The sequence below is a fragment of the Cupressus sempervirens genome, chromosome 8 (genome assembly GCF_028749045.1).
Source record: "Cupressus sempervirens isolate cs-2001-9-10 chromosome 8, ASM2874904v1, whole genome shotgun sequence".
Classification (NCBI taxonomy): Eukaryota; Viridiplantae; Streptophyta; class Pinopsida; order Cupressales; family Cupressaceae; genus Cupressus; species Cupressus sempervirens.
Window position 1 is genome coordinate 501814963 of NC_143125.1, and position 23740 is coordinate 501838702.

Below are 23740 nucleotides of genomic sequence, written 5' to 3' on the forward strand. Positions count from 1 at the left end.
ATTTTGATCTCTTGTGTGATTGGCTCTCCTTGCTCATGTACATGTTACACCTTATGTTGTTTGTGCTTACTTTTCTCTCCTCAACACAATCACTCTTCGAAGATGACCCTTCTTTGATCAGTCTTCTTCACACTTATGAGATTCCACTTTAGCTTGACTCTTCTGGCTCTTTTGCTATTCACTTGGCAACCTAACCTTTACTCTTCCAACTCTATTTATTTTTATACTTTCCTCTTTCTTTTCTTGGAAGTCTTGATCCGCGAATTCAAATTTTGAATTCTCACCCTACTACTAGCTTGACTTCCCATTGTAGTAGCGTGTCACTCTTGTGAGATGTAGCGTGTTTGTACAAGAGTCACAAGTGTCTTGCATTTTTGATGACTTGCTCTTGTTGGAAAGAATTCAAATTTGAATTATTTTGTCTATTCCTCAATCTATTCCCCTACCACCAATAAATGTAATGTTGAGTGTTCTCTTACCCTGTACATGTCTAGGGAGTCATGGGTTCTTTGCTCCATGCTCTTCTCGCTGACCTAGCCAATCCAACTTGTTGATCTGTTTGCTTTCCCTTCCACTTTGCATCCTTCTGCTTATGTGGACTTCACTTAGTGTGTTTCATCTAAGTGAATTACCTTGTCATTGCCTCTATTGGGCTTACACATCTTCTCGGCTTTGATCACCTTTGTGAATTAGAGTCGCACATTAGTGTGTTTTATCGATTATTCCTTTCTACCGATCTTGATTCCTTCGCACGTGTTTCCATCAATGACACCATCTTTGATGGATAAGTCTATCGATCCATCTACGAATCAATCTTCAACACATTTAGGCCAACAAAAACACAAACTTACATATTGATTAAATGAAGAAATTTAACGTTATTATTTATATGTATTCTAATATAATTTGTAAAGATGATTAATATAGCCTACCATACTTTGATACCATGTTAGGATCTAAGATCTTAGAATATATATATAAGATGAGAATCATGCATACATAAATGCACAAATTATATACATGGGGTCCAAACCCTTTTTAGGTGAAAAACCTTATAAAACACCATTTTATAGAACACTTTCAAATGTAGTGTATGAAATGTCCCTTTTTCTGATTTTATATGATATTTCAAGCCTTTAATCATATTTTTAAAATCAAACAACCAATATTTCAAAAATCCACCAATTTTTCAATAAACCCCAAATCGGGTATGCTCGAAATAGTGCCAAAAACTTCATAGCTTCACATATTATTAATAAATCTGAAAGTGGACATTTTTACAAAAATTTCAGCAGCATAACAGCCCACAAAAATGCCATTTCCAAATCTGTATAACATTTACACAATAGCTCCCAAACGGAGGACAAAAACAATGCTATTGAGCTCCCGAAAATAACACAAAATAGCCCGAAAACACCACAAAAACACTAATAAATTATCACAGAAGTTTAACCATGACCTAATACATATATTCAACTTTATTTTAACATCTAAATGTTTGAAATATAGTAGCAACCCAAACTGATATGAAATACTCAACCGGAAACACCAAACTCTTACAAAAAACACACCCGAAAACACACAAATTTGCATTGTTCAGCACAAGGGCAAACTTTCCATGAGCTTGCACATGGAATGGCTTTAAACTCCCATCCTTAGCCTTCCTGGAAACCTACAAACTCCCGTCCTTGGGTCTCCTTCTCCATAGGTTTGGCAGCCTCTGAAGAACAACAAAGCAATGAGCAATAATCAAGTTTTGGAATGAGCCCAAAATGCCTCCAAATCTCTTAAAAGAGGGCATAACCCTAACTCACATCCAAGAGGGGTTAATAAAACATATTTTAATAATAATTTTCATTTATTAGTCCATTGGTTTCCAAAGATTAACCCCTTTTGCCGAAACTTCACCTTTTTGGACCTACTTGCCTTAGCGAAGATTATTATTTTTAATTATTTGAAAAGGGGACATGACAAGTCCTCCCCTCCCAAATATTGCTTGTCCTCAAGCAATGAAGGTTGGAATGATCAAGAACATGTGCTCCTTCCCAAGTTGCATCTTCTAGTGGTAATCCTTTCCATTTGACCAAATGCTCTATGATGCTCCTATTTCTCAATCTTTTCTCTCTTGTATCCAAAATCTCTTATGGTATCAAAACTAATTTCCCTTCATCATCAAGAGGTGGTAATTCTGTAGATACTATGGTTTGCTGGCCTATAACCTTCTTCAGGCAAGATACATAGAAAACATTATGTATTTTGCTATCTAGTGGGAGCTCCAATTCATAAGCTACCTCTCCTACCTTCTTGGTGATCTTATAAGACCCATAGAACCTTGGCTTGAGTTTCTCTGCCCCACTCCTCTTCAAGGTGCTTTGCTTATATGGATGCAACTTGACAAATACCAAATCTCCCACCTCAAAAGATCTTTCAGTCCTTTTCCTATCAGCATACAACTTCTGTTGGTTCTATGCATATTGTAGATTATCCTTGAGGGACCTTATTATGTCTTGGCTTTGCTTGATGAAATCACTTACTGCAGGTACTCTACTATCTGAAAGTACTAGATTAACAAAGGAAAGGACATCATAACCATAAAGAGCACGAAAAGGAGGCATACCAATAGACATGTGATGAGATGTATTGTAACAATACTCCCCTAGGTGCAACCATTTCACCCAAGCATGTTGTTGATTTGAAACATAGTTCCTCAAATATCCCTCTATCCATTTATTAACTATCTATGTGTGTCCATCTATTTGAGGTTGATAGCTAGTACTGGGAGTGAGTTCAGTTCCTGCCAAATGAAAGAGCTCCTTCCAAAAAGAGCTGAGGAATCTACTGTCCCGATCACTGACAATGTTTCTAGGCAAGCCATGTAATCTAAAAAATTTCTTGAAGAACAATTCGGCCACTTGTGATGCCTTGAAATCAGATGTGATAGGAAAGAAATGTGCATACTTAGTTAGTCTATCTACCACCACATTTATGCAATCCTTACCTTGAACCTTGGGCAGCCCAGTGATGAAGTCCATGGAAATACTTTCCCATTTTTGTTCAAGAATAAGAAGTGGCTGCAACAACCCTGCAGGAAAATTTTGCTCACTCTTGCTTTGTTGGCATACCATACATTCTTTAATGTGTTTAAGGACATCCTCCTTCATACCCTTCCATGAAAACTGCTCTCGAATTTGCCTGTATGTCTTGAAGTATCCCTGATGATCAACCAAAGGTGTGTAATGAAAGGCCCTCCTATACTCTTTCGTGGGCATCAAAGTGTTCATCATATCCACATATTCTCTAAAAGGAACCGAACTGTGAAAGTTATCATCTAAGCCATTGTAAGTAGCTCTTAATGCAATCAAGTTACTTGTAACCTCTTCCACAGGATTAAGGGCTGGATTTGGCACTGGTGGCTCATCTACAGGCAGAAAAATAGTTTTTGTTGATTTAGGGGGTGTGGGTTTCAGATTTCTTGGCTCCTCTGAAGTGCTCCCTTTCTCATTAATAGATGCAACTCCTTGCAATTTTTCTATCAATATTCGCAAAGCCTCTCTAGTTTCTGCCAAACTATCCACTGTTTGCTTCTGAATATTTTGGATGTCTTGGAAGAATTTCTTTGTCATCTCATCTAGATTAGCCATACTTTTTCCTTCTTTGGATTTTGTACTTTTACTTTCAACTAGAGGTTTGATCAAAATTTCTTTATTCTTTCCTCGCTGCAAATATCTCTTTTCTCTTTCACTTAGTTGCATGCAAACTTCTACAAACCCTCAGGCTAGCAAGATCATAGCTCTGATACCACTGAAATGTCATTTTTTCTGATTTTATATGATATTTCAAGCCTCTAATCAGATTTTTAAAATCAAACAACCAATATTTCAAAAATCCACCAATTTCTCAATAAACCCCAAATCGGGTATGCCCGAAATAGTGCCAAAAACTTCACAGCTTCACATATTATTAATAAATCTGAAAGTGGACATTTTTACAAAAATTTCAGCAACATAACAGCTTACAAAATGACAATTCCAGATCTGTATAACATTTACACAATAGCTCTCGAATGAAGACAAAAATAATGCTATCGGGCTCCCAAAAATAACACAAAATAGCCCAAAAACACCACAAAAACACTAATAAACTATCACAGAAGTTTAACCACGACCCAATACATATATTCAGCTCTATTTTAACATCTAAATGTCTGAAATATAGTAGCAACCCAAACTAATATGAAATACTCAACTAGAAACACCAAACTCTTACAAAAAACACACCCGAAAACACACAAATTTGCATTGTTCAGCACAAAGGCAAACTCTGCATGAGCTTGCACATGGAATGGCTTTAAACTCCTGTCCTTAGCCTTCTTGGAAACCTGCAAACTCTCGTTCTTGGGTCTCCTTCTCCATAAGTTTGGCAGCCTCTGAATAACAACAAAGCAATGAGCAAAAATCAAGTTTTAGAATGAGCCCAAAATGCCTCCAAATCCCTTAAAAGAGGGCATAACCCTAACTCATGTCCAAGAGGGTTTAATAAAACATATTTTAATAATAATTTTCATTTATTAGTCCATTGGTTTCCAAAAATTAGCCCCTTTTGCTGAAACTTCACCTTTTTGGGCCTGCCTGTCTTAGCAAAGATTATTATTTTTAATTATTTGAAAAGGGTACATAATAGTGTATCATAAAATAGACTAGAAACTAGAGATGCTTCTCCTTACTTTCACATGGCTCATAATACCCTTTGTGCATAGTGATATAACTCACTAAAAGATCTCAAAGTTCACATTCCTCTCAAATGCGATAGAACCTTCTTAAATATAGGAGGAATGGTAACTTCACTAGTCATGCCTTTCAATAACCCTCATTCATAAATAATTAATAATCTGCTAGTTATTAAATTATAATTGTTTTTCATGTGATATACTTAAATCATATATAATAAAAGGTTTAATAACCTTATATTAGAATGTCATATATAAATGTTATAGTAACAAAAAGAGACTGATCTCTCTCACCCATTATTTGATGGAATAAAAGGCTAAAGAGGTTTCAATGTGGTTAGGATTACTTTACCTCCTACGAAAGCATATACATCTAAGATCACCCCAACTATCACCCTACAATGGCAATCTTGTTTTCAGCACTATAAAGGTAATTACCATTTGGAAAAAAGGTAACATTATTTTGATTGAGGGCCCTTCCCCTAATCCCTCTCTTGTCTCTCTACCAATGTTGAGGATCATTCCAATTTCCCTATAGAAGGTTTTCCCTCCTTTTGTCATGGTTGTGATACCTTATTCACTAAAGTGGGAAAGTTGGTAGAAGAAGTACATAATTTTATAATGAAGTGGTTTTTATGAAAATTCCAAGTCATTAACAATAATACTTAGATCAAGGAAGGTCTTATGATGTTTGGGAAATAAAATAATGTAAAGTTCAATAGGGAATTCATGTATGATGTTGATAATTTTATACTGTCACTAACATGATAGTATTATGTTGAGTATTGTAGAATTCTAGCATTCTACAATTTCAGCAACCAAATGGACCCTAAAAGATTTTAAAAGACATTTCATGCTTTTGAACTATTTTAATAAATGAACGTGTCAAGATACTCAAAAGAATTCAACTATATAAATTTACCTGTAGATATATCTCATCAACTTATTCAAGCTTATTCAAAAAGCTATTAGATAACGATATTACTTCTTTTTTTTTGTTTACAATATAAATCGCTCAAATGAAAATTGTTATACTTCCCAAGGTTATTTTTTCATCCTTTTACTGATGTATCCAAGTAACTTCCATTTTTTCCATTAAAAAGTTAACAATCGGGATTTGCATAACAAGTAATTGACCAGCTACTGATTTGAACCTTAGAATATCTTGTTCCTTGGTTTGCCAGATTCTATAAGAGGGAAAACCCACAGTGATATTTATTTTTAAGGCTTTGCGTATCATTAGCACAACATAAGAGACAGGCTTCAGCAGCAATCTGGTCCTGCTAATATGTGCCATACTATTATTTTCACTCATTTGTTTTCCAAAAGCAGTGTCACTAAATATTTTAGATTTTGCAGTGTTTGTATCTATAAATTTTGCTTCAGTCAATGCATTGCAGCGCTCTTGTCACTGACTCGCTAACTTATTGTAATTATATATCCTGCACATATTGTAAGTTGGGATGGGTTCTAAAATAAAATAAATAGACTAGTTTCTTAATATTATTTCAAGCGAAAAGTGTTCTACAACGTATTTGATTGCAGTATATCTGGCATGGACCAAGAGTAATGGCATTACATTGACTGATAAGGAAAATAATCTCTTACATTTAACTCTATTCAGAGATTTATTCATCAACAATTCAGTTTCGCTATTTTCCATTGTGGATGTCATATTTGTCATATGAGTATTATTCAGGTGTACGAGGTAGGTTAAAATTCTTCACCTGCATGTTGAAAAGGATTTTCTATTTCTGAAAATGGTGATTGCTTGTTCATTCTCTATCCATAAAAGTAAAAACCATGAGGCACTTTGTTGTTTGTGGAAATTACTAAATATGAGAGTGAACAAAACAATGTCTCAAAGCGAGATAGATAGGAATTTTAGTAAGGTCATCACTTTGATTCTCAAATTTAAACTTTTAAGGAAAAATTATGAGCACACCCAAAACATTTTATAGAGAAGAATATTAATGCAAAGTTCAAACAATCTTCATATCAGTCGCACATTCAGCCAATTGGCTAGGGCAAACTATTCACTGGGTAATAAGTGGGACTACTTAATCTTTTAACATTTGCAGGGTTCGTGAACCTCCCTAGAATATCCTGCAATGCCTGAGTCATCACTTTCAAACTTTGGGCAACCGGTGTCCCTCTCCTGTCCAAGAATTTTCGCATTTGGTCTTTGAACCCAGGTTCCCTAAAGCACCAACTATAAAAAATGAAAAGCATACATAGATAGGATTTAATAATTCTTATTCTTTTAATTTAGCTTCATTTAATACATTATTGACATGGTTTCCCAGTAAGGTAAACTGATGGAAGGTGCCATAACTATAGCTACAATAATTTATTCAAGCTAATCCAAAAACTATATTAAATATCTCACGGATCATAACTAATTCAAGCTAATCTAGTAAGTTATAAACTCCAAGGGATTTATCAAGCTAACGAAAAAATTATTAAGTAGTATATTAGTTTTCTTTACATGTAAATTGTCACGAGCAGTCTAGCTCAAAAGTGATCCTGAATCTCAGGGATCATAGGTAATTCAAGATAATCTATTACGTTACAAATTTCGAGGGACTTGTTAGTTAACTGACAAGTTATTAAGTAATATATTATTTTTTGTTCCATTGTAAATTGTCACAAGCATTCTGGCTCAGTGATGTCTGAGATATGTCTTGTTTTATTTTATTGTTAGCTTGAATAAGTCATCAAAAATTTATTATTTTTTGTTGGAACAATGGATTATCTTGAATAGTTTACATTGCTTTCAGAAAGTGATTGAATGGAAAGAATGTCATGTCACATATTAGCAAGTTGAACCGATTGCAATTCAAAATTGACTTGTGAATCGTGACAATGATAAACAAAAGCCTCAGAAATATAGATCAGTCTGGTTTGATCCTCTTATAGAATCTGGCAACCCATGGTGCAAGTTCTATATTCTGTGGATCTCTTTTTTGAGTACGGTAGTATTCAGACCAGTAACTAGGTAACAATTCATTGTACAAACCCCCATTCTCAGAGTCATATATGCAAAATGGCAGCCAATCTTCACCTCCATTCATTCTTCTCTTCCTTTCTCGAGGGTATGCCAAAGGTGCTTGGATATATCTGCAAAATGGTGAAAAGGTAATAATTACAAAACTTGAAATTTCTGTTTGAACACTTCAATGCAGCAAAAAATAAAATGCTACCTGATCCCATCCAACACACAATCCCAGCAAAAATGAGTGTGTCCGAAAACATGGCAAGCTGATTGGTTTCCATTAAGTCCATGTATTTTTCTCACCCAGGCCTCTAGAAAATCTGAACCAATGATCTTTGGAAGATTTGGGTAGAACAGCATTCTTTTCTCTGGGCAAAGTTCTTGCCTGTGTCCATCCCTTTGTCAAATTCTGTAAAATATACTTCTCTATACTATTTTTTTGTAACAGAAAATTCTTGAGAAATTAAAAAAAAAAATTATTGTTGAAAGGCTATTATCCGAATTTCACGATAAAATCAAACTAATTTTAATTGGTGAGTTAAATGGAAGCATGTAGATCTACTTGATTGATTATAAGAGACAGAAATTTGCACTTTTAGATCTAGCAAGTGAAATGATATATTCCTCAATTAAGACTGGAAATTTCAATCTGTAATTTAAAGTGAACTGTAAATTTGATGTGATACTGTCTGAGTTTTCAGATAAATAGACCATCAATATTGTCTGAGTTTTCAGTAAATGGAAATTCTAGGCACCAAACACATTTCTCATATTATTACTGTAACACCAATACTGGGGTATGTCAGGACGCCGGGATGAGTTTCCAAGACAGGGGGACGAAGGACCTCGATTTCGGGACGATAGGGGATGACAAGGGTGGGGGTGTTGTATACCATACATATAGAACTTGAAATGCTAGTTATTATGAAATGACATTTCATTATAACATACCGAATAGAAATACTTGAGCATAGAAAAAATTGCAACATGAACCAGAAGCATTGGACATTCAACATAGTAACATAGTACATACTCAATAGTAACATTGAAAAATAAAAATTCAGATTATCAGAAAATATGATTAAATTAGTTCACTTCTAAAGTTCTATCAAATATCATAAAGATGATTACAATGAGTAGCATGATATGAATCAAATGAGTACAAAATCATGTCAAAATGGAGTGAAGGGAGGTCTCTAATCATTCCCCAAGCCAAAATCCTCATCACTGGAACTAGTAGACTTCTCATGGTCAAGATCCGCCAAAGGAACACCAACCAGCCCTACATCTGTGTTTGTTACAGTCTCGTCCTCATCAAACTAAGATGGCTCCTCTAGCTCTACATCCTATCATGTTGATGGGCTTTCCTTGTACATGTACATTTTTGCGATCCATGATACACAAGGCATCGTGTAGAGGAAGTAGCTTCTTTGCTCTCTTAGAGGTAATTTGTTTCTCATAATAGAGTGGATGAAGCTATAAGTATACCTATTCCTCTTTGCAGCTGAGGACCTAAAAACCTGAGATAACACTCTGTAATGTCTTCTCTTCCAGTCTATACATTTTAACCTTTTAAAGACTATGTATACGTGCAACTCCTAAATATCTTGTTGTTATGCCACAATTATTTTATGAAGAGTTTGTTTATACACACACACACACACATTCAAATGACAAAATCCCTTCCAATAATTAAAGATGCTACGTAAACGAAATCTTAAATAAAGAAGATATATTAAACTTCAGAAGTATGGATTTTTTATGAGTATTAATTTTGATATTGTAAAGATTGTACTGATCTAATAGCAGTCACTATGGATGTGGTTGATTGAATAGCAAGTTATAGTGATCCATCTGGGTATATTAAGGGTTTGTACTTGGTACGATTGCTTTTATAGTGGTATGAGTAAATGAATCTAGATATCAATCTCTTTTTTATGTTTTCATGGCTAAGCTTGTTTGCTGACATCCACTTTATAATATACGAACTCAGTTTGTTAGCTATTTGTAAGCCTTATGTTGATATGAGTTTGTTCTTCTATGTGTGTAGGAATACCTTGTATTTGTGACAGTAAGAGTATGGCAATAGTGAATCCAAGAGGGCAGATTTCTCAAGGACTGCTGTATTTCGTGTTCTGTTTGCTGCTTGTATCCACTACGATCTCTACAAATGTTTTGGTTTGCTCCTTTGAAATATCTCTTCTGTTTTAATGCAATCCTTGAATTATATGCCCACAATTATGGCTAGAGGAGATTTTCTTATAAATATCTGATCCAATCTGCATTAAGTCACCACTAGTAATATCCCCCTTTCCTGAGGGGAAGTGCCAACTTATATCTTGTTCCTAGATTGTGAAGCGTCATTGTCAAGGGGTACATCTTATGCCATAATTGTGCCTCTTCAAGACTAACTGGTTTATTAGCATTGCTAGACTTTAATCACATGTAATATTTATTTTATAATTCTTCATTATTAGTCCCTGCCTTATTTATAAGGCAGGGAACTAATGTTCCTAGTTGTGGTCCACAATTTAATTTGTAAAACTAAAGTAATCCTTTTTCTAAAGTTTAGAAATGATTTATTTTTAAATTAATTTTTACATATTAATTGCTTAATTTTGATTGGCTGACCCCTATTTTCCCAGGGGTAATTTTGATTTATCCATACAAGAAATTCAATAAATTAAATTCTGGAAACTTCGTCGAAATCTGTGGAATGTTGTTCATGGTGCTGGAAGCTTTCCTCTATAACATGACCTCCTCCTCCAATGAAAGGTGTACATTGCTTTTAGATTATACTGAACTGAAAGCAAAGAAAGCTTTGGCATAATAGCCATGAAAGTACGAAGAAAGCCTTGAATATGAGTAAAGCTTAGATCACCGACAATAAAATCACTATTCGTCCCATAATTTCTAGGCACTTGTAGAGAAGTAAATCCATTATGAGACAAAGTTAATTATTGTAGTGACGGATGATTGAAAAACCTTGACTATAAATCGCTGAAAAATTAGTTGCTGCTGAAGTCCACACCCTGAAGCATCTCACGCCCTGTTAAATCTAGCTACCAGGTGTTAGAAATCTAGTTATTTCTCAAGCTAATATCCACTAATGGTGTCCATAAGATTCTACTGTAAACTGTGTGATTTGCCAATTTTTGCACTCAGCTTGAGTGATTTTTCAGAGTCACTTCTTCTCCTCAAAACCATAGTCATCGGTGGAGATTTCTTCCTAAAATCTGAATTACCTTTACTTTTATATTTACCATGTCCTCAGCTTTAACCTCGCAAGCTCTTCCAGGGGCAAATCTGCAGTGCATCAAAAGCAAAGCACTGGGTGGTGGAACGGCCAGTGTTTCACCTTCAACTTTAGGTCCCGCATTCGTTGCTTCTTTTGCACCTACTCCTCTTTCTCGTCTTCCTCTTCATCATCCATTGAAATAGTGGGCACTCCAAAGCATCCAAAATTGACACAAAGATTCCACCTATTGTCCTGCATTTTGTCACCACAAAATGTAGGTAACAGTACGAAACTTTTTCAAATTAATTTCGCATTTCTTTGAGTTTATTTCATTATTTAATTGGTTAGTATTGATCAACCAATTGGTACCAATTAATACAATGAATCTTTTTATTGAAGGCCTTCGTCAAGTCTTTTTTGTTTTGCTTTTTGTCGAGCCTTTGCTTGATTTTTGAAGCCTTCAAAGTTCATTTTTTTCTTTTGAGTTTGTGTTTGTTTTTATTTAGTCCTTTGGTTTTGCTCATGTTATGCCTTTCGATTTTTCCTTCGATTCGGTCTAACTTAGAGGTCAATCGGAGTTATCAGTCAAGAGATATGGTCATTTTAGTGCCTCAAAAGTGGACATTTTAGGTGCAACAGCACGATTTAAAAAAATGATGTTATATTTTCATTTTGACATTCACTTTTTCAAAAATATAACATTTATTCACTTTTTGTTATGTTTTGAAGTTACTTTTCATTTAAATTTATAACTTAAAGTGACTATAGTGCACTTTATGTTATAATTTTAAGTTGAGTTACTTTTTAATTTTTCACTTAAAGTGACTATAGAACTATATAGTTACTTTTTAAATTTTTTATTTTTAAATCAAATACTTATATAAATGTCACTTTAATATAATGTTTAAGTATTATATTGATTAATATGATGTATAAATGTTATTTTTGACTCATATTGATGACATTTTTATAAAATTAAGTGAAATACATAACTTAAATGCCTAAAAGTGGACATTTTATGTGCATATGTATGTAAAAAACTATGAAAAATGGAAACTTTTCATGCTAATGCATATAAAAACTCATTTTGAAGACCTTTTTCATGCCATTACATCAAATGCTTGTAAAAGTGGACCTTTTTGATGCAATGACATGAAAAGTTGAGTTTTTATACTCGTGCATCAAAAAAGTGAAAGATGTTTATAAAATATGTGACTCCAAAAAGTGAGATTTTGGAGACTTGCACATTTTAAAATATGTAATGGGCTTCAAAAAGTGAGATTATGATCAAAGGCATATTTTAAAACATGCATTGGACTCTAAAAAGTCCGATTTTGTCTTATTACATGTTTTAAAATATGTAATGAACATAAAAATGTCCTATTATGTGAAGAAAACATGTTCTTGCTCCAAAAATCTCTAATTTTGCTTATAACTTTTGATTTTCTCCTTGGATTTGGATGAAATCAGTTGTATTCAAAACGTTTTGGAGAAGTGATCATTTTGCCCTCATCAAAAATCAGTTTATTGCACCCAAAAATGTGTTCAAAACTCCCAAGCTAGGGCACAATTTTGCACAAAGACTCCATAAATCTTCAAATTTGGAACATGTTTTTGTTTGGAATCAAATCGTTTTGACCTTATTTGCTGATTCCATTACATTGTCATCATTATTTTGGTGTTAAAACACCAAATCGTTTTTGCTTGGAGAAACACATTTTTGCTTAGAATGCCCGGAAAATTGGAGTTTTAATCCACTTTTGTGTTTTAAAGCAACTTTTGTGCATTTGGATCCATGTATATCCATTTGGGGAAGTCGTTTTTGCATTCACAAGTCAAAAATGACTCAAAAACATGGAGTTTTTGGCCACGTTTTTGCAAAAACGGCCCAGATTTTTGAATTAAAAAGTCATGTTTTTGTTCAAAAAACTCAAAAAATTGCATTTTCAACCCATACATTTGATCAAAAGGGATTGTTTTTGAGTTTTAAATGCATGATATTGTTTTTGGAGACCATTTATTCGGCACTTTCATGTCAAATCCGACCATTGAATTCCATTACATGCAAGTGCAGAAAAAGTCAAAAGGTTGTTTGAAAATCCGGATTTAAGGGAGAATTGGTCTAAATACTATAAAAATTGCTATTTTAGCTCTTTCTCCTTCATTTTTAGCACTTAATCTTCTTGTAAGTGGACCTCTTCTTTCATGCATTTTAATTCATGCTTATATTTGCTGATTTTATGCATGAAATCATTGAATGAATGTCATTTGTAAGAATTTTTGCCTTAAAATGTGCATTTTTCCTTTAAAATATGAATTTCTCCTTCATTTTGATGTTTTTGGTTCTTCCCCAAATTCCAAATTCGAATTTCATCTTTGGAGTGCATTGCATCTTGGCATGTTTTGAGTTGTTTTCAAAGGTATGTTGTTTTTCTTTTGTTTTGGTTTTGTGTTTTTGTTTGCCAATTTTTCTCCATTTGGAGAAGTTGCAAGTTTTTTTCCAAAAACTTGTTTTTCCTTTACTACATGCGAAAGCATTATCTTTTCATTTTTCACATTCCATTTCCATGTCATTATATCTCACATCTCATCTTACAAATGTGATTACATGTTTTTCACCATCATTCGCCATTCACACGTGCATGTAATCCCATTTTCCATTTCCATTTTCATCCATCTCATTTTTCGCTTTTATTCGCACGACACGATTACACGAAATGTCTTAAGTGTAATTGCATCTAAAAGGTCCAATTTTGACTAAAAGTCACTTTTTGAAAAGTCAAAAAGATGTCATTTTCTCCTTTCCATATGCATTCACACCTCCATGAGCAAATGCATGTTTCCGTATCTTTCCATGCTTTCCATCTTAGCCTTCATCCGCATATGCATGTAAAGCGTATCTTTCACTCACACTTGCATCTCATTTCACCCTCCACCTTCCGTTACATGTTGCATTTACATGTAATCCGTTTTCCGTGCAGTGACATCTTGAAAGCCCAAGTAACTTTTTGAAAATCGGCAATCTCCATTTACATGCATTCCCATGCGCCAAACACTTTACTTCAAAAAAAGAAAAAAAGAAAAAAAAAGAGTTAAAGGTGCTAATGGAAAGTTGTTTCGAGTGTACATTCGAACATTGTCAAGAAGGTTTTCAAAGTGTCAAAAACTCCAGTTTGTGCTAATCTACAAAAGAGAATTCACGACAACTTGAGTGAGAAAAGATGGATCACATCAAGTTTCCACATGATAATGGACAATTCATCAAAGAGAGCTAGAAGTTATCAAAAGACACAATACTATGGTTATCAACATGAATGTAGCAGTACAAGGTACAGGAACTCCCAATCCTGTTATCATCTAGGATTGCATCGTCAAGTACAAGGCCTTTTAGAATTGTTCTTTTCTCTTCCGTCTTCTTTCTTCTTCTTTCATGTTTGTAGTTGGAGAAGATGCATTACATGAAAAAGTATAATTACGTGTAATGTGAGTTACATGTGTATGTAAAAGATGTAATGTGAGTTACAGGTGCAGTTGCATGTAACCCTATATTTTCTCTTGTAGTTAGACTTGGTCAAAGTTGGTTGAGTTGCTCCCACTTTTTCCTCCCTTTTTTTCTCAACTTCTTTGCCTATATAAAGGAGTGCTCCCTCATTGTAAAAATTATCTTTTGTTGTATGCAAGAAAGCTCTGCCACATTTGTGCAAGCATAACTTTGATTGTGTAGTACGAATTTGGAAGAAAAGTGAATAAAAGAAGCAATTGGATTCGAAGCTTTGACTAGAAGCAATTGTGATAGAACAAATTAGAAGCTTTCACTATAATTTGTGCCTATTGTCTTGATTCATGTTATTATTGTGTGTTCAATAAAAGAGCATAGAGAGTTAAAAAACAATTGAAGCCCGAGCTTTGACCAGGAACAATTGTGAAAATCCATAGTTAGAAGCTTTGTCTGCGGTTTGTATTTTCATCTTAATTCGCAAAATAGTTAGACTGTTCTTACTTTTAGGAGTCATTGTTCCCTAATTGTAAAACTTTTACTATATAGAAGTACGACCAGACTTAGAGCCAAACCAGTATGTTTTAGCTAGCTTTTGAGTTAGAGAAGATTTATCGGTATCACTATTTCCAACTCTTGATAGAAGTGTATTTAGAGATTTACCTTGCCCATTATTCGTTCTATGAGTAAGTGGATCCTTTCTTGAAAGTTAAGAAGAAAGGATATTAGTAACACCTTGTTTAAGATCTCTCAACTTCTTGCTTACCTTGAGTTGATCCAAGGAGCGGTGAGAAGGGGGAACCTTCCCTTTAAGGTAGGAGAGACTCTGTCTCACACGCTGTGGCTGGTCATCCTATTTTGCGACTGAATTTTTACCCAAAACTGTCGGTTGAAAAATATCCACCCAACACCACCGAGCAATAACGAAAAGGAGAGTATATTTCTTAAAGCCAACAATTTCAGCGAGACTTTCCTGACGATGTTAAAGCCTTATGACTTTGCTTATGACTCTGAAGCTTCTAAATCTCCGCCTTTAAAGGCTTCTAGCTAATGCACTTCTCGCTCAACTTCACTCTCATTGACCCCATGTAGATTCAGTGATGTTGGGTACTCAGAATTATTTTATTTTTTGCAATTGAAAAATGTATAAAAAATAGGATGAAATTAATGTTGTTGTCAGAAACAATTAACTATTGTCAATCACCGAAATAACTTGTCAATATTCACTTTGGTAGCGGCTGGAATATCACCAACATCAAAAAAAAAAAATCTCAAGCACGAGAACTTCAGTTAAGTCATAACTAATAAAGAATTTAGTTTAATGAGCATTCACTCAGGATAATAAATATTGTACTTTTAGAGCTGATCCTGCCTTAAATGAAAAGTTTGGATCATATCTACAATGTATTTGTAGAGATATGGAAAATAGTTTAATATCAAAAATTATATGTACTTATATCTTCCACCAAATTTTTTGCAAAATTTGCCTTTCCTTTAGCATTATCTCTACATGCGGTATAAAAATGAACGAGGTAATTTTAAAAAAAAAGAGATTTGTTCAAGAAATTGGAAAAAAGTCTTTTCATTTATATTTTATTTCAAATAAAACAGATTTGTTCAAATAAATACAAGCAATTGGATTTTTTTTTTCATTTATATTTTGTTTGAAAACTAATGACTTAAAATTAGTTTCTTTGATTTTTTTCTTATATTTTTATACTAAGTAAAATAATAGTCAAAATAATTTTTATTGTTATTCTTAAATATTAAAATTTTTTATTACTAATTTCTTATAATACGAGTAAATGACATAATCAAAATAAAAAATAAATTTATTTTTTACATTTTAAGTTTAATTTTACTTTTACTATAAATAAATAAATAAATGATTTTCATAATTTTTCTGTTATTTATTTTTCAACTTGCTATTTTAATATGATTTTACATTTTCTATTTTAATATGATTTTATTTTTTTCATCTAATTCATGTTAAAATATTTATAAAGTTTAATATTTAATTGATCTTTGCGTCACTTGCAACAACTATGCTAATGATGAAATCTTCTAATACTAGGTTCTTCCATGTAAATATTTCAAATGATCCCAAAAGGTAGGGACTCTAGCGACCCTGTGGAAATTGTATCTGAGTGACTGAAGTCTTATTTTCATCCATTAATGCCTTGGATGATATCAATACTTTCCATATCTCCATCACGATCCAATGTGGACTGTCGTATTATATTATACATGCAATCAATCACTTAAGGATTCGTAAAAAAACTCCATCTGGTAATTTTGGTGCAGTATGACATGATATTACTATGCTGTGAACAACTATGTGGGATAAATCATTTTTTATTATATTCTTATTGAGGGTCTGCATTGTTTTTGAATGGTCGACTCCTTGCGATCGGTTCTGCGTTAGCTATTTTGTTGTATATCAAATCCTTTCTAAGTTTAAGCTTTCATTAGATATTATTTATTTGCCTATCTCAATATTAGAATATATATATTATTTATTATTAATATTATATTTAATAAATATTATGTTATAATTTATAATTATTTATTTATTTATTTTTATTATTCACTTATTAAATCCTACTGTAGAGAAGGGGACATTACAGTTTGCCTTTCCCAAAATTGCTTGTCCTCAAGCAATGCAACCATTTGGTGTGACTCCAATCCTGAAATGACAATTCCAATTTGAGGTTAGAACAACAATATATAAATTTATCAATTTTGAAAATAACAATATTTCATTTAATATACTAAGAATAATTCAAAAAGATAATATTATCTTTATATATTGTAGTAATTCCACGCTCCTTATTATGCATTGCCTTGTCCCACGAAGAGTCCTAATGAGTATACGTTATAATTTCTTGGAGAGACTTTATAATGTCCAGGACTTGATGTATACCCTTTTAAGACGCATCTATCCTTTAATCCATAGGAGAGACTTTATCTCTACCTTGGCCTCTATCAACACCCCTTTAGGATGTGTCCATCTCTATAAACCTTGGGAAAGACTTTATCTCTTCCCAACATTCTATGGATATCCCTTTAGGATGTATCTATCTTATAATCGTTGGGAGAGACTTTATCCCATCCCAGGCCTCTATGGATATCCCTTTAAGACAATCCCTATTTATAATTCTTAAGAGAGACTTTATCTCATCTCAAGCCTCTATGGATATCCCTTTAAGAATATCCATCTCTATTTAATCCTTAGGAGGGACTTTATCTCATCTTAAGGTCTCTTTGTATATCCCTATAGGATTATTCATCTCTATTTAACCCTTGGGAGAGACTTTATCTCGTCTTAAGGTCTCTTTGTATATCCCTATAGGATTATCCATCTCTATTTAACCCTTGGGAGCGACTTTATCTCACCCTAGATCTCTGTAGATACCCCTTTAGGATTATCCATTTTTATAATTCCGGTAGAGACTTTATCTCTTTCCAGGCCACTAGAAATGTATAATCTTTCTTTAGTGTCATACAAGGGATTTTGAGAAGATTTTGAGTGTGATTTCTCGTCCTGCATTTTGTCACCACAAAACATAGGTAACAGTATGAAACTTTTTCAACTTAGTTTTACATTTCACTGAGTTTAGTGCATTATTTAATTGGTTAGTATTGATCAAGCAATCGACCCCAATTGATATAATGATTCCTCTTATTGAAGGCTTTTGTCAAGTCTTTTTAGTTTTTCTTTTGTCGAGCCTATGCTTGTTGAAGCTTTTAACATTTTTTTTTCTCATTTTTGAGTCTGTAATTGTTGGTTTTTGGTCTTTTGGTTTTGCTCAAGTCATTGCTTTTGGTTTTCCCTTCAATTCGATCTATCTTAGGGCTTGATCGGAGTTGGCAATTAAAAGATATGACCATTTTAGTACTCAAAAAGTGGATCTTTTAGGTGCAACTGCACAAACTAAAATATTATGTTATATTTTGAAGTTGACATTCACCTTTTGAAAAATATAACATAAATTCACTTTATGTTATGTTTTTAAGTTACTTTATCATTTCATTTTTTTACTTAAAGTAACTATAGAGCACTTTATGTTATATTTTTAAGTTGAGTTGCTTTTTAATTTTTCACTTAAGTGACTATATTAACTATATAGTTTGATTTAATTTTTGAATTTTAAATCAAACTTCTTAATAAATATTACTTTTTGAATGATATTTGCATATTATATATTTATCTATATAGTGTAAATATTATTTATGACCCGTTTTAGTAATATTTCATCAAAAATTAAATTGACATGTGCTTAATTCATCACTTAAGTTGTACATAGCATGTCTACAAGCACATTTGCATCAAAATATGCACTTGCATCCAAAAGGTGTGATTTTGAATGAAAAGACAATTTTAAAACACAAAACATGTGTTTTAAAATATGCAATGACTCCCAAAAGGTGAGACATGCATAATTGAGTGTTTTTAAAACATGTAGTGACCCCCAAAAGGTGCGATTTTGCACTAAGAGTCATTTGTGAGAAAACTTTAATATGTGCATATGCATCCAAAAGGTGTGATTTTGCTCATGGACTCCATTACACATGTTTTAAAAACATGCACTTGCATCCAAAAGGTGCGATTTGAATGGGGAGACTCTTATACATATTTTAAAACATGTAATCTCTTCCAAAAGGTGCGATTTTCTTTTAATACATGCATATCCCCTCATAGAATCCGAAATTGAAGATTCAAGGGTAAAAAACTTGATGTTTTCCTCCTCCAAGAACACGTTTTTCATAAAAAATGCTTAGATCTACCCATATAATGGCATTTTGATCACTCTTTGGCTCAAATAAAAGTCATTTTGAGATTTCGAATCATATATATACTATTGAAGAACACATTTTTGCCTTTAGATGTCAAAAAAGCTTCATTTCATGCCTTTTATGAATCACGTTTTTACTAAATACGCCCACAAAATTGGGGTTTTAATCCATTTTTATGTGTTTCTAAGTCACATTTTTGCATTTGGGTTCATGTATATGCATTTGGGGAAGACGTTTTTGCATTCACAAGTCAAAAACAATCAATTTACATGTATTTTTTGGCCATGTTTTTGTTAAAAAAACTCAAAAAATGGCATTTACAGCCCGTACATTTGAATCAAGTGGGGCATTTTTGAGTTTTAATGCATGCTATTGCCTTTAGAGACCACGTTTTTGGCATTCTCATGTCAAATTCAACTCTTCATTGCTCATTAATATTTGTTGAATGCAAGTATGGAAGAAGTCAACTTATTGTTTGAGAATTTGGATTTGGAGGAGAATTGGTCTTCAAAGTCTATGATTCTTGCTATTTTGGCTCTTTGATCTCCAAGTAAGTGGACTTTTTCAAACTTGCTCATAAATTCATGCTTATTTTGTTATTTCCATGCATATTTTAGCTTGAAGTTGCACACTTGTCCATATATATGCCCTGAAAAGTGCATTTTGCCTTTAAATATGACGAAAACTCTCATTTTCACTTTTTTGGATTTTTCCCAAACTCCAAATTTGAATTTGCATTTCATAGCAACTTGCTTGTTGACATGTATGAGTTTAAGACCAAAGGTATGTGTTTTTGTTGTTTGTTTGCTTGCTTTCTCATTTTTCTTCATTTGGCAGAAATTGCAAGTTCTTTCCCAAGAACTTGAGCACATTTCACTTCACTCCATTTTCCACCATCTCATGCAAGTGCATCATTTCATTCCATATTCACTATTACATGCCAAGGCACATTGCATCCATTCCTTTCATATGCAATTACATTTCAAGAGCAATTACATGTAATTCCACTTTCCATGTCATGACACACTACATCTCATTCTCCACATACGATTACATGTAATCTCACCCTCCATCCACATTTACATGCAATCTCATCCTTCGTTCCCATTTACACGCATTTCCATCTTCCGAACCTAAATGCATGTCCGTTTTACATGTAATCCACTATTTGTGTAATGACATCCAGATAACCCGTTTTTGACAAAAGGTCACACTTTTAAAGTCAAAAGTTATCATATGCATCCCAACTTGCATTCTTGACCATGCCCTCAAAAGCCCATCATTGCCCACATGCAATCCATCTTTCCAAGTCCGACTTTGGCCCTTTCCATCCAATTACATATGCTTTCCAATTCATTTCGAGCCATCATATGTATTACATAAGTGTCTAATCCATACGTCAAATACCCACCCCTCATGGATTCGTCATTGTAACTCAAATCTCAAAGTTCTCAAGGATTCAATCTCATTGGAAGATGTTATCATCTTCATGTTACGGCATACTCTTCAAGATATGTCAAAACTTCTTCAAAAAACAGAGATATCCTGTCAAGAAGGCATGTTTTGATTCTTAAGCAGTAATTCATTTGATCTTCATTTTCCCAATGGTTGTCCAAGAACTTGAGTTCGTGTGGGAATGCGCCAAGCACTTTGTTTCAAAAAAAAGAGGAAGTTGCAGATGCTTATCGAAAATTTGTTCCAATTTTACCTCCAACCATCATTGAGAAGGTCTTCAAAGTGTCAGAGACTCCAAAATGTGCTAATCTACAAAGGAGAATTCATGACAACTAAAACAAGAAAAAGCTTGATCAAATCAAGTTTGTAAATGACAACAGACAATTCATCAAGCAGAGTCAGAGGCTATCAAAAGATGCAACACCATGGTTATCGAGGTGCATGTAGTGACACAAAATACAGAAACTCCCAATCCTGTTATCATCCGAGATTGCATCATCAAGTACAAGGCCTTTGCCGACAATTTACAGGATTGATTCATTCGGAATCAATAGTTTTAATTCTCTTCTATCTTCTTCCTTCTTTAGTTTCCAAGTTTGTACATGAACAAGATGTATTACATCAAAATGTGTAATTACATGTAATATGATTTAAATGTCCTAATGGCATGTAATCCAATATTTTCTCTTGTTAGTTTGATCGGGTCAAAGTTGGTTGAGTTGCTCCCACATTTCCCTGCATCTTTTTTCTCAACTCCTTTGCCTATATAAAGGAGTGCCTCCTCATTGTAAAAATCATCTATTATTGTATGCAAAAGAGCTCTAGAGAAATTGTGAAAGCATAAATTTGATTGTGTAGCATTATTTTGAAAGAAAAGTGAATACAAAAGAGTCAATTGAAGTTGAACTTTGATTGAGTGCAATTGTTACTTGTGCAAGTTGGAAGCTTTGATTGTGATTTGCATTTGTTGCCTTTGTTTCTTGTGTTTTTTGCATTCTTGATAATTCAGTATAAGAAAGAATTAGGAAGCAATCGGAGCCGAAGCGTTGACTGAGAGCAATTATAGAGATATATAGACTAGAAGCTTTGACTGTAGCTTATATCTCTTTCTTGATTCACAAAATAGTTAGAATCATTTACTTTTGGAAGTCTCTGCACCCCAATAGTAAAGATTATTCTTATATAATAGATTACGACTGGACTTAAAGCCAAATCGGTACACTTTCAGCTAGTCTTTGAGTTAGTGGTAGTTTATTGATATCACCATTTCTAGCTACTAGATAGAAGTCTAGTTAGAGATTTAATCTTGCCCATTACTTGCTCCACGAGTAAGTGGATTCTTTCCTAAAAGCTAAGAGGAAAGAATATTAGTAACATTTCTTACAAAATCTCTCAACTTCTTGCTTACCTTGAGTTGATCCAAGGAATGGTGAGAAGGGGGAGCCTTCCCTTTAAGGTAGGAGAGACTCTATCTCACATGCTATGACTGGTCATCCTATTTTGCAACTAGATTTTACCCAAAACTGTCAGTTGCAAAATATCCACCCAACATGAGTAAATACAATTAAACATTCGCATTAATATGTTTGTAGTTGTTTATTACAAATCTTCATCTTGATTTGATAATCAATTACTTGGTCACCGAGTTACTTGTTGATCCTAATAAAAAAAGGTAGGGATAGTTTCCACTAATTTGAAGTGAATAAATTCCTAATTTATTATTCCATTTTATTTTCCTTCTCTAGTATTGGTTGCTAATTCAAATCTCAAATTTGTGTATCAGGTTGAATTTCTTCAAAATTCCATCGATTTTCCCCTTAATTTTGTGATTGGATGCTATTGAGACCTCTTGTATCATGTCTTGCTTTCTTATGAGACTCTTCTATTTCTCTGTCAAATATTGCTTCCATTCTATGGATTTGGTTCCTTTTGCCACACTTGTGTCCTAATGCCCATGGCTCTTTGCACTTGAAACATAAGCCTCTCTTCATTATATCCTATTTTTGCTTGAGAGTGTCTTTTCCTTGGCATTGATGCCGAAGACTCCACTATTCTTTGCATAAGAAACACTATTTTCCCTTATAATCTTTTCTTGAGTCTTGATGTCTATATTCTGTTTTGGCTGAAAAATTCTTATATCTTTCTTTTGAAGGATTTGATTCAACCTTTCTTTCTTTTCTGATGGTTTCTTCCAAGTTTTAAGGTTCAAACGGTTTTACAAAGCTTCTAGTGGTGTCGTTAAGTCCTTCTATAAACATATGAGTAAGTCCCTTTTGAGAAAGATCTGGGACCATTATTGATAACCCTTGGAATTTGCAGGCAAATTCTTGCACTGCTCTAGTTGTTTGCATTGAGTTAGTTCTTGGAAATACCATTCAAGGTCCTTATCATCAAATCTGCTCACGAGTCATTGGAAGAATTCTCCATAGGATTTTATATTCTGATGCCCTAATGAGATACGTCCATGATGCCACCAATTATGTGTTGCTCCTTCAAGATGGAGTATCACAAATTGGAGAGCATCTTCTACTATCATGTAGCTTAGATTAAAAAATGTGCTTAATTTTTCCAACCATGTGTGGGCTGTAATCTTCCCCAATCCATCAAAATTTGGAACTGCTAACTTTCTCACTATGTTTGAGTTCATTTATATGCCTCCTAGGTGTCTCTATTGTTTTATCTTCACAAAATTTCCTAAATGATACTACTCTAATCTGAGGTTCTAGAGCTGCATAAGCTCTTGCAATTTCTTCAATTCTAGTCATTGGTTGTTTTATTCCTTCTTCTTGTCTTGGCATCTCTCCTCTAGGCAAGAATGGGAGTTGGTATATTGCAGCCCTGGAAGATACATTATTATTTTCTGAGTGTTTTGAGCTAGTGTCGCTTGCATGGGTAGGATGACCTTTTAAATTATTAATTGAACTTACCATATTTTGTAGAGCTTGGAGAAGGGCCTGATTTGACTCGTCAAAGTTTGGTTGGTTTTCTTCATAAAGGATCTCATCTCATTGGCTAGTTCATTCATGGTGGTTC

The 23740-nt window shown here is 33.6% G+C and overlaps 1 protein-coding gene across 2 annotated transcripts in view; it reads right to left on the minus strand.

Moving 5' to 3' along the window:
• Nucleotides 1-7164: 7164 nt before the first annotated feature.
• LOC149543389 (uncharacterized) overlaps nt 7165-23740 on the minus strand; it is a 240212-nt gene continuing 223636 nt past the window's right edge. The window contains exons 6-7 of one of the 2 annotated variants that reach the window (XR_016355631.1): nt 7930-8130; nt 7165-7846 (exon numbers count right to left, since the gene is read on the minus strand). Coding sequence is in view for 1 of the 2 variants with exons in the window: in XM_089798187.1 (XP_089654313.1) it covers nt 7621-7846; nt 7930-8106 (403 nt within the window). In the remaining variant the exon portion in view is untranslated. The remainder of the gene's footprint in view (nt 7847-7929; nt 8131-23740) is intronic. The other variant, XM_089798187.1, reaches the window with a different exon arrangement.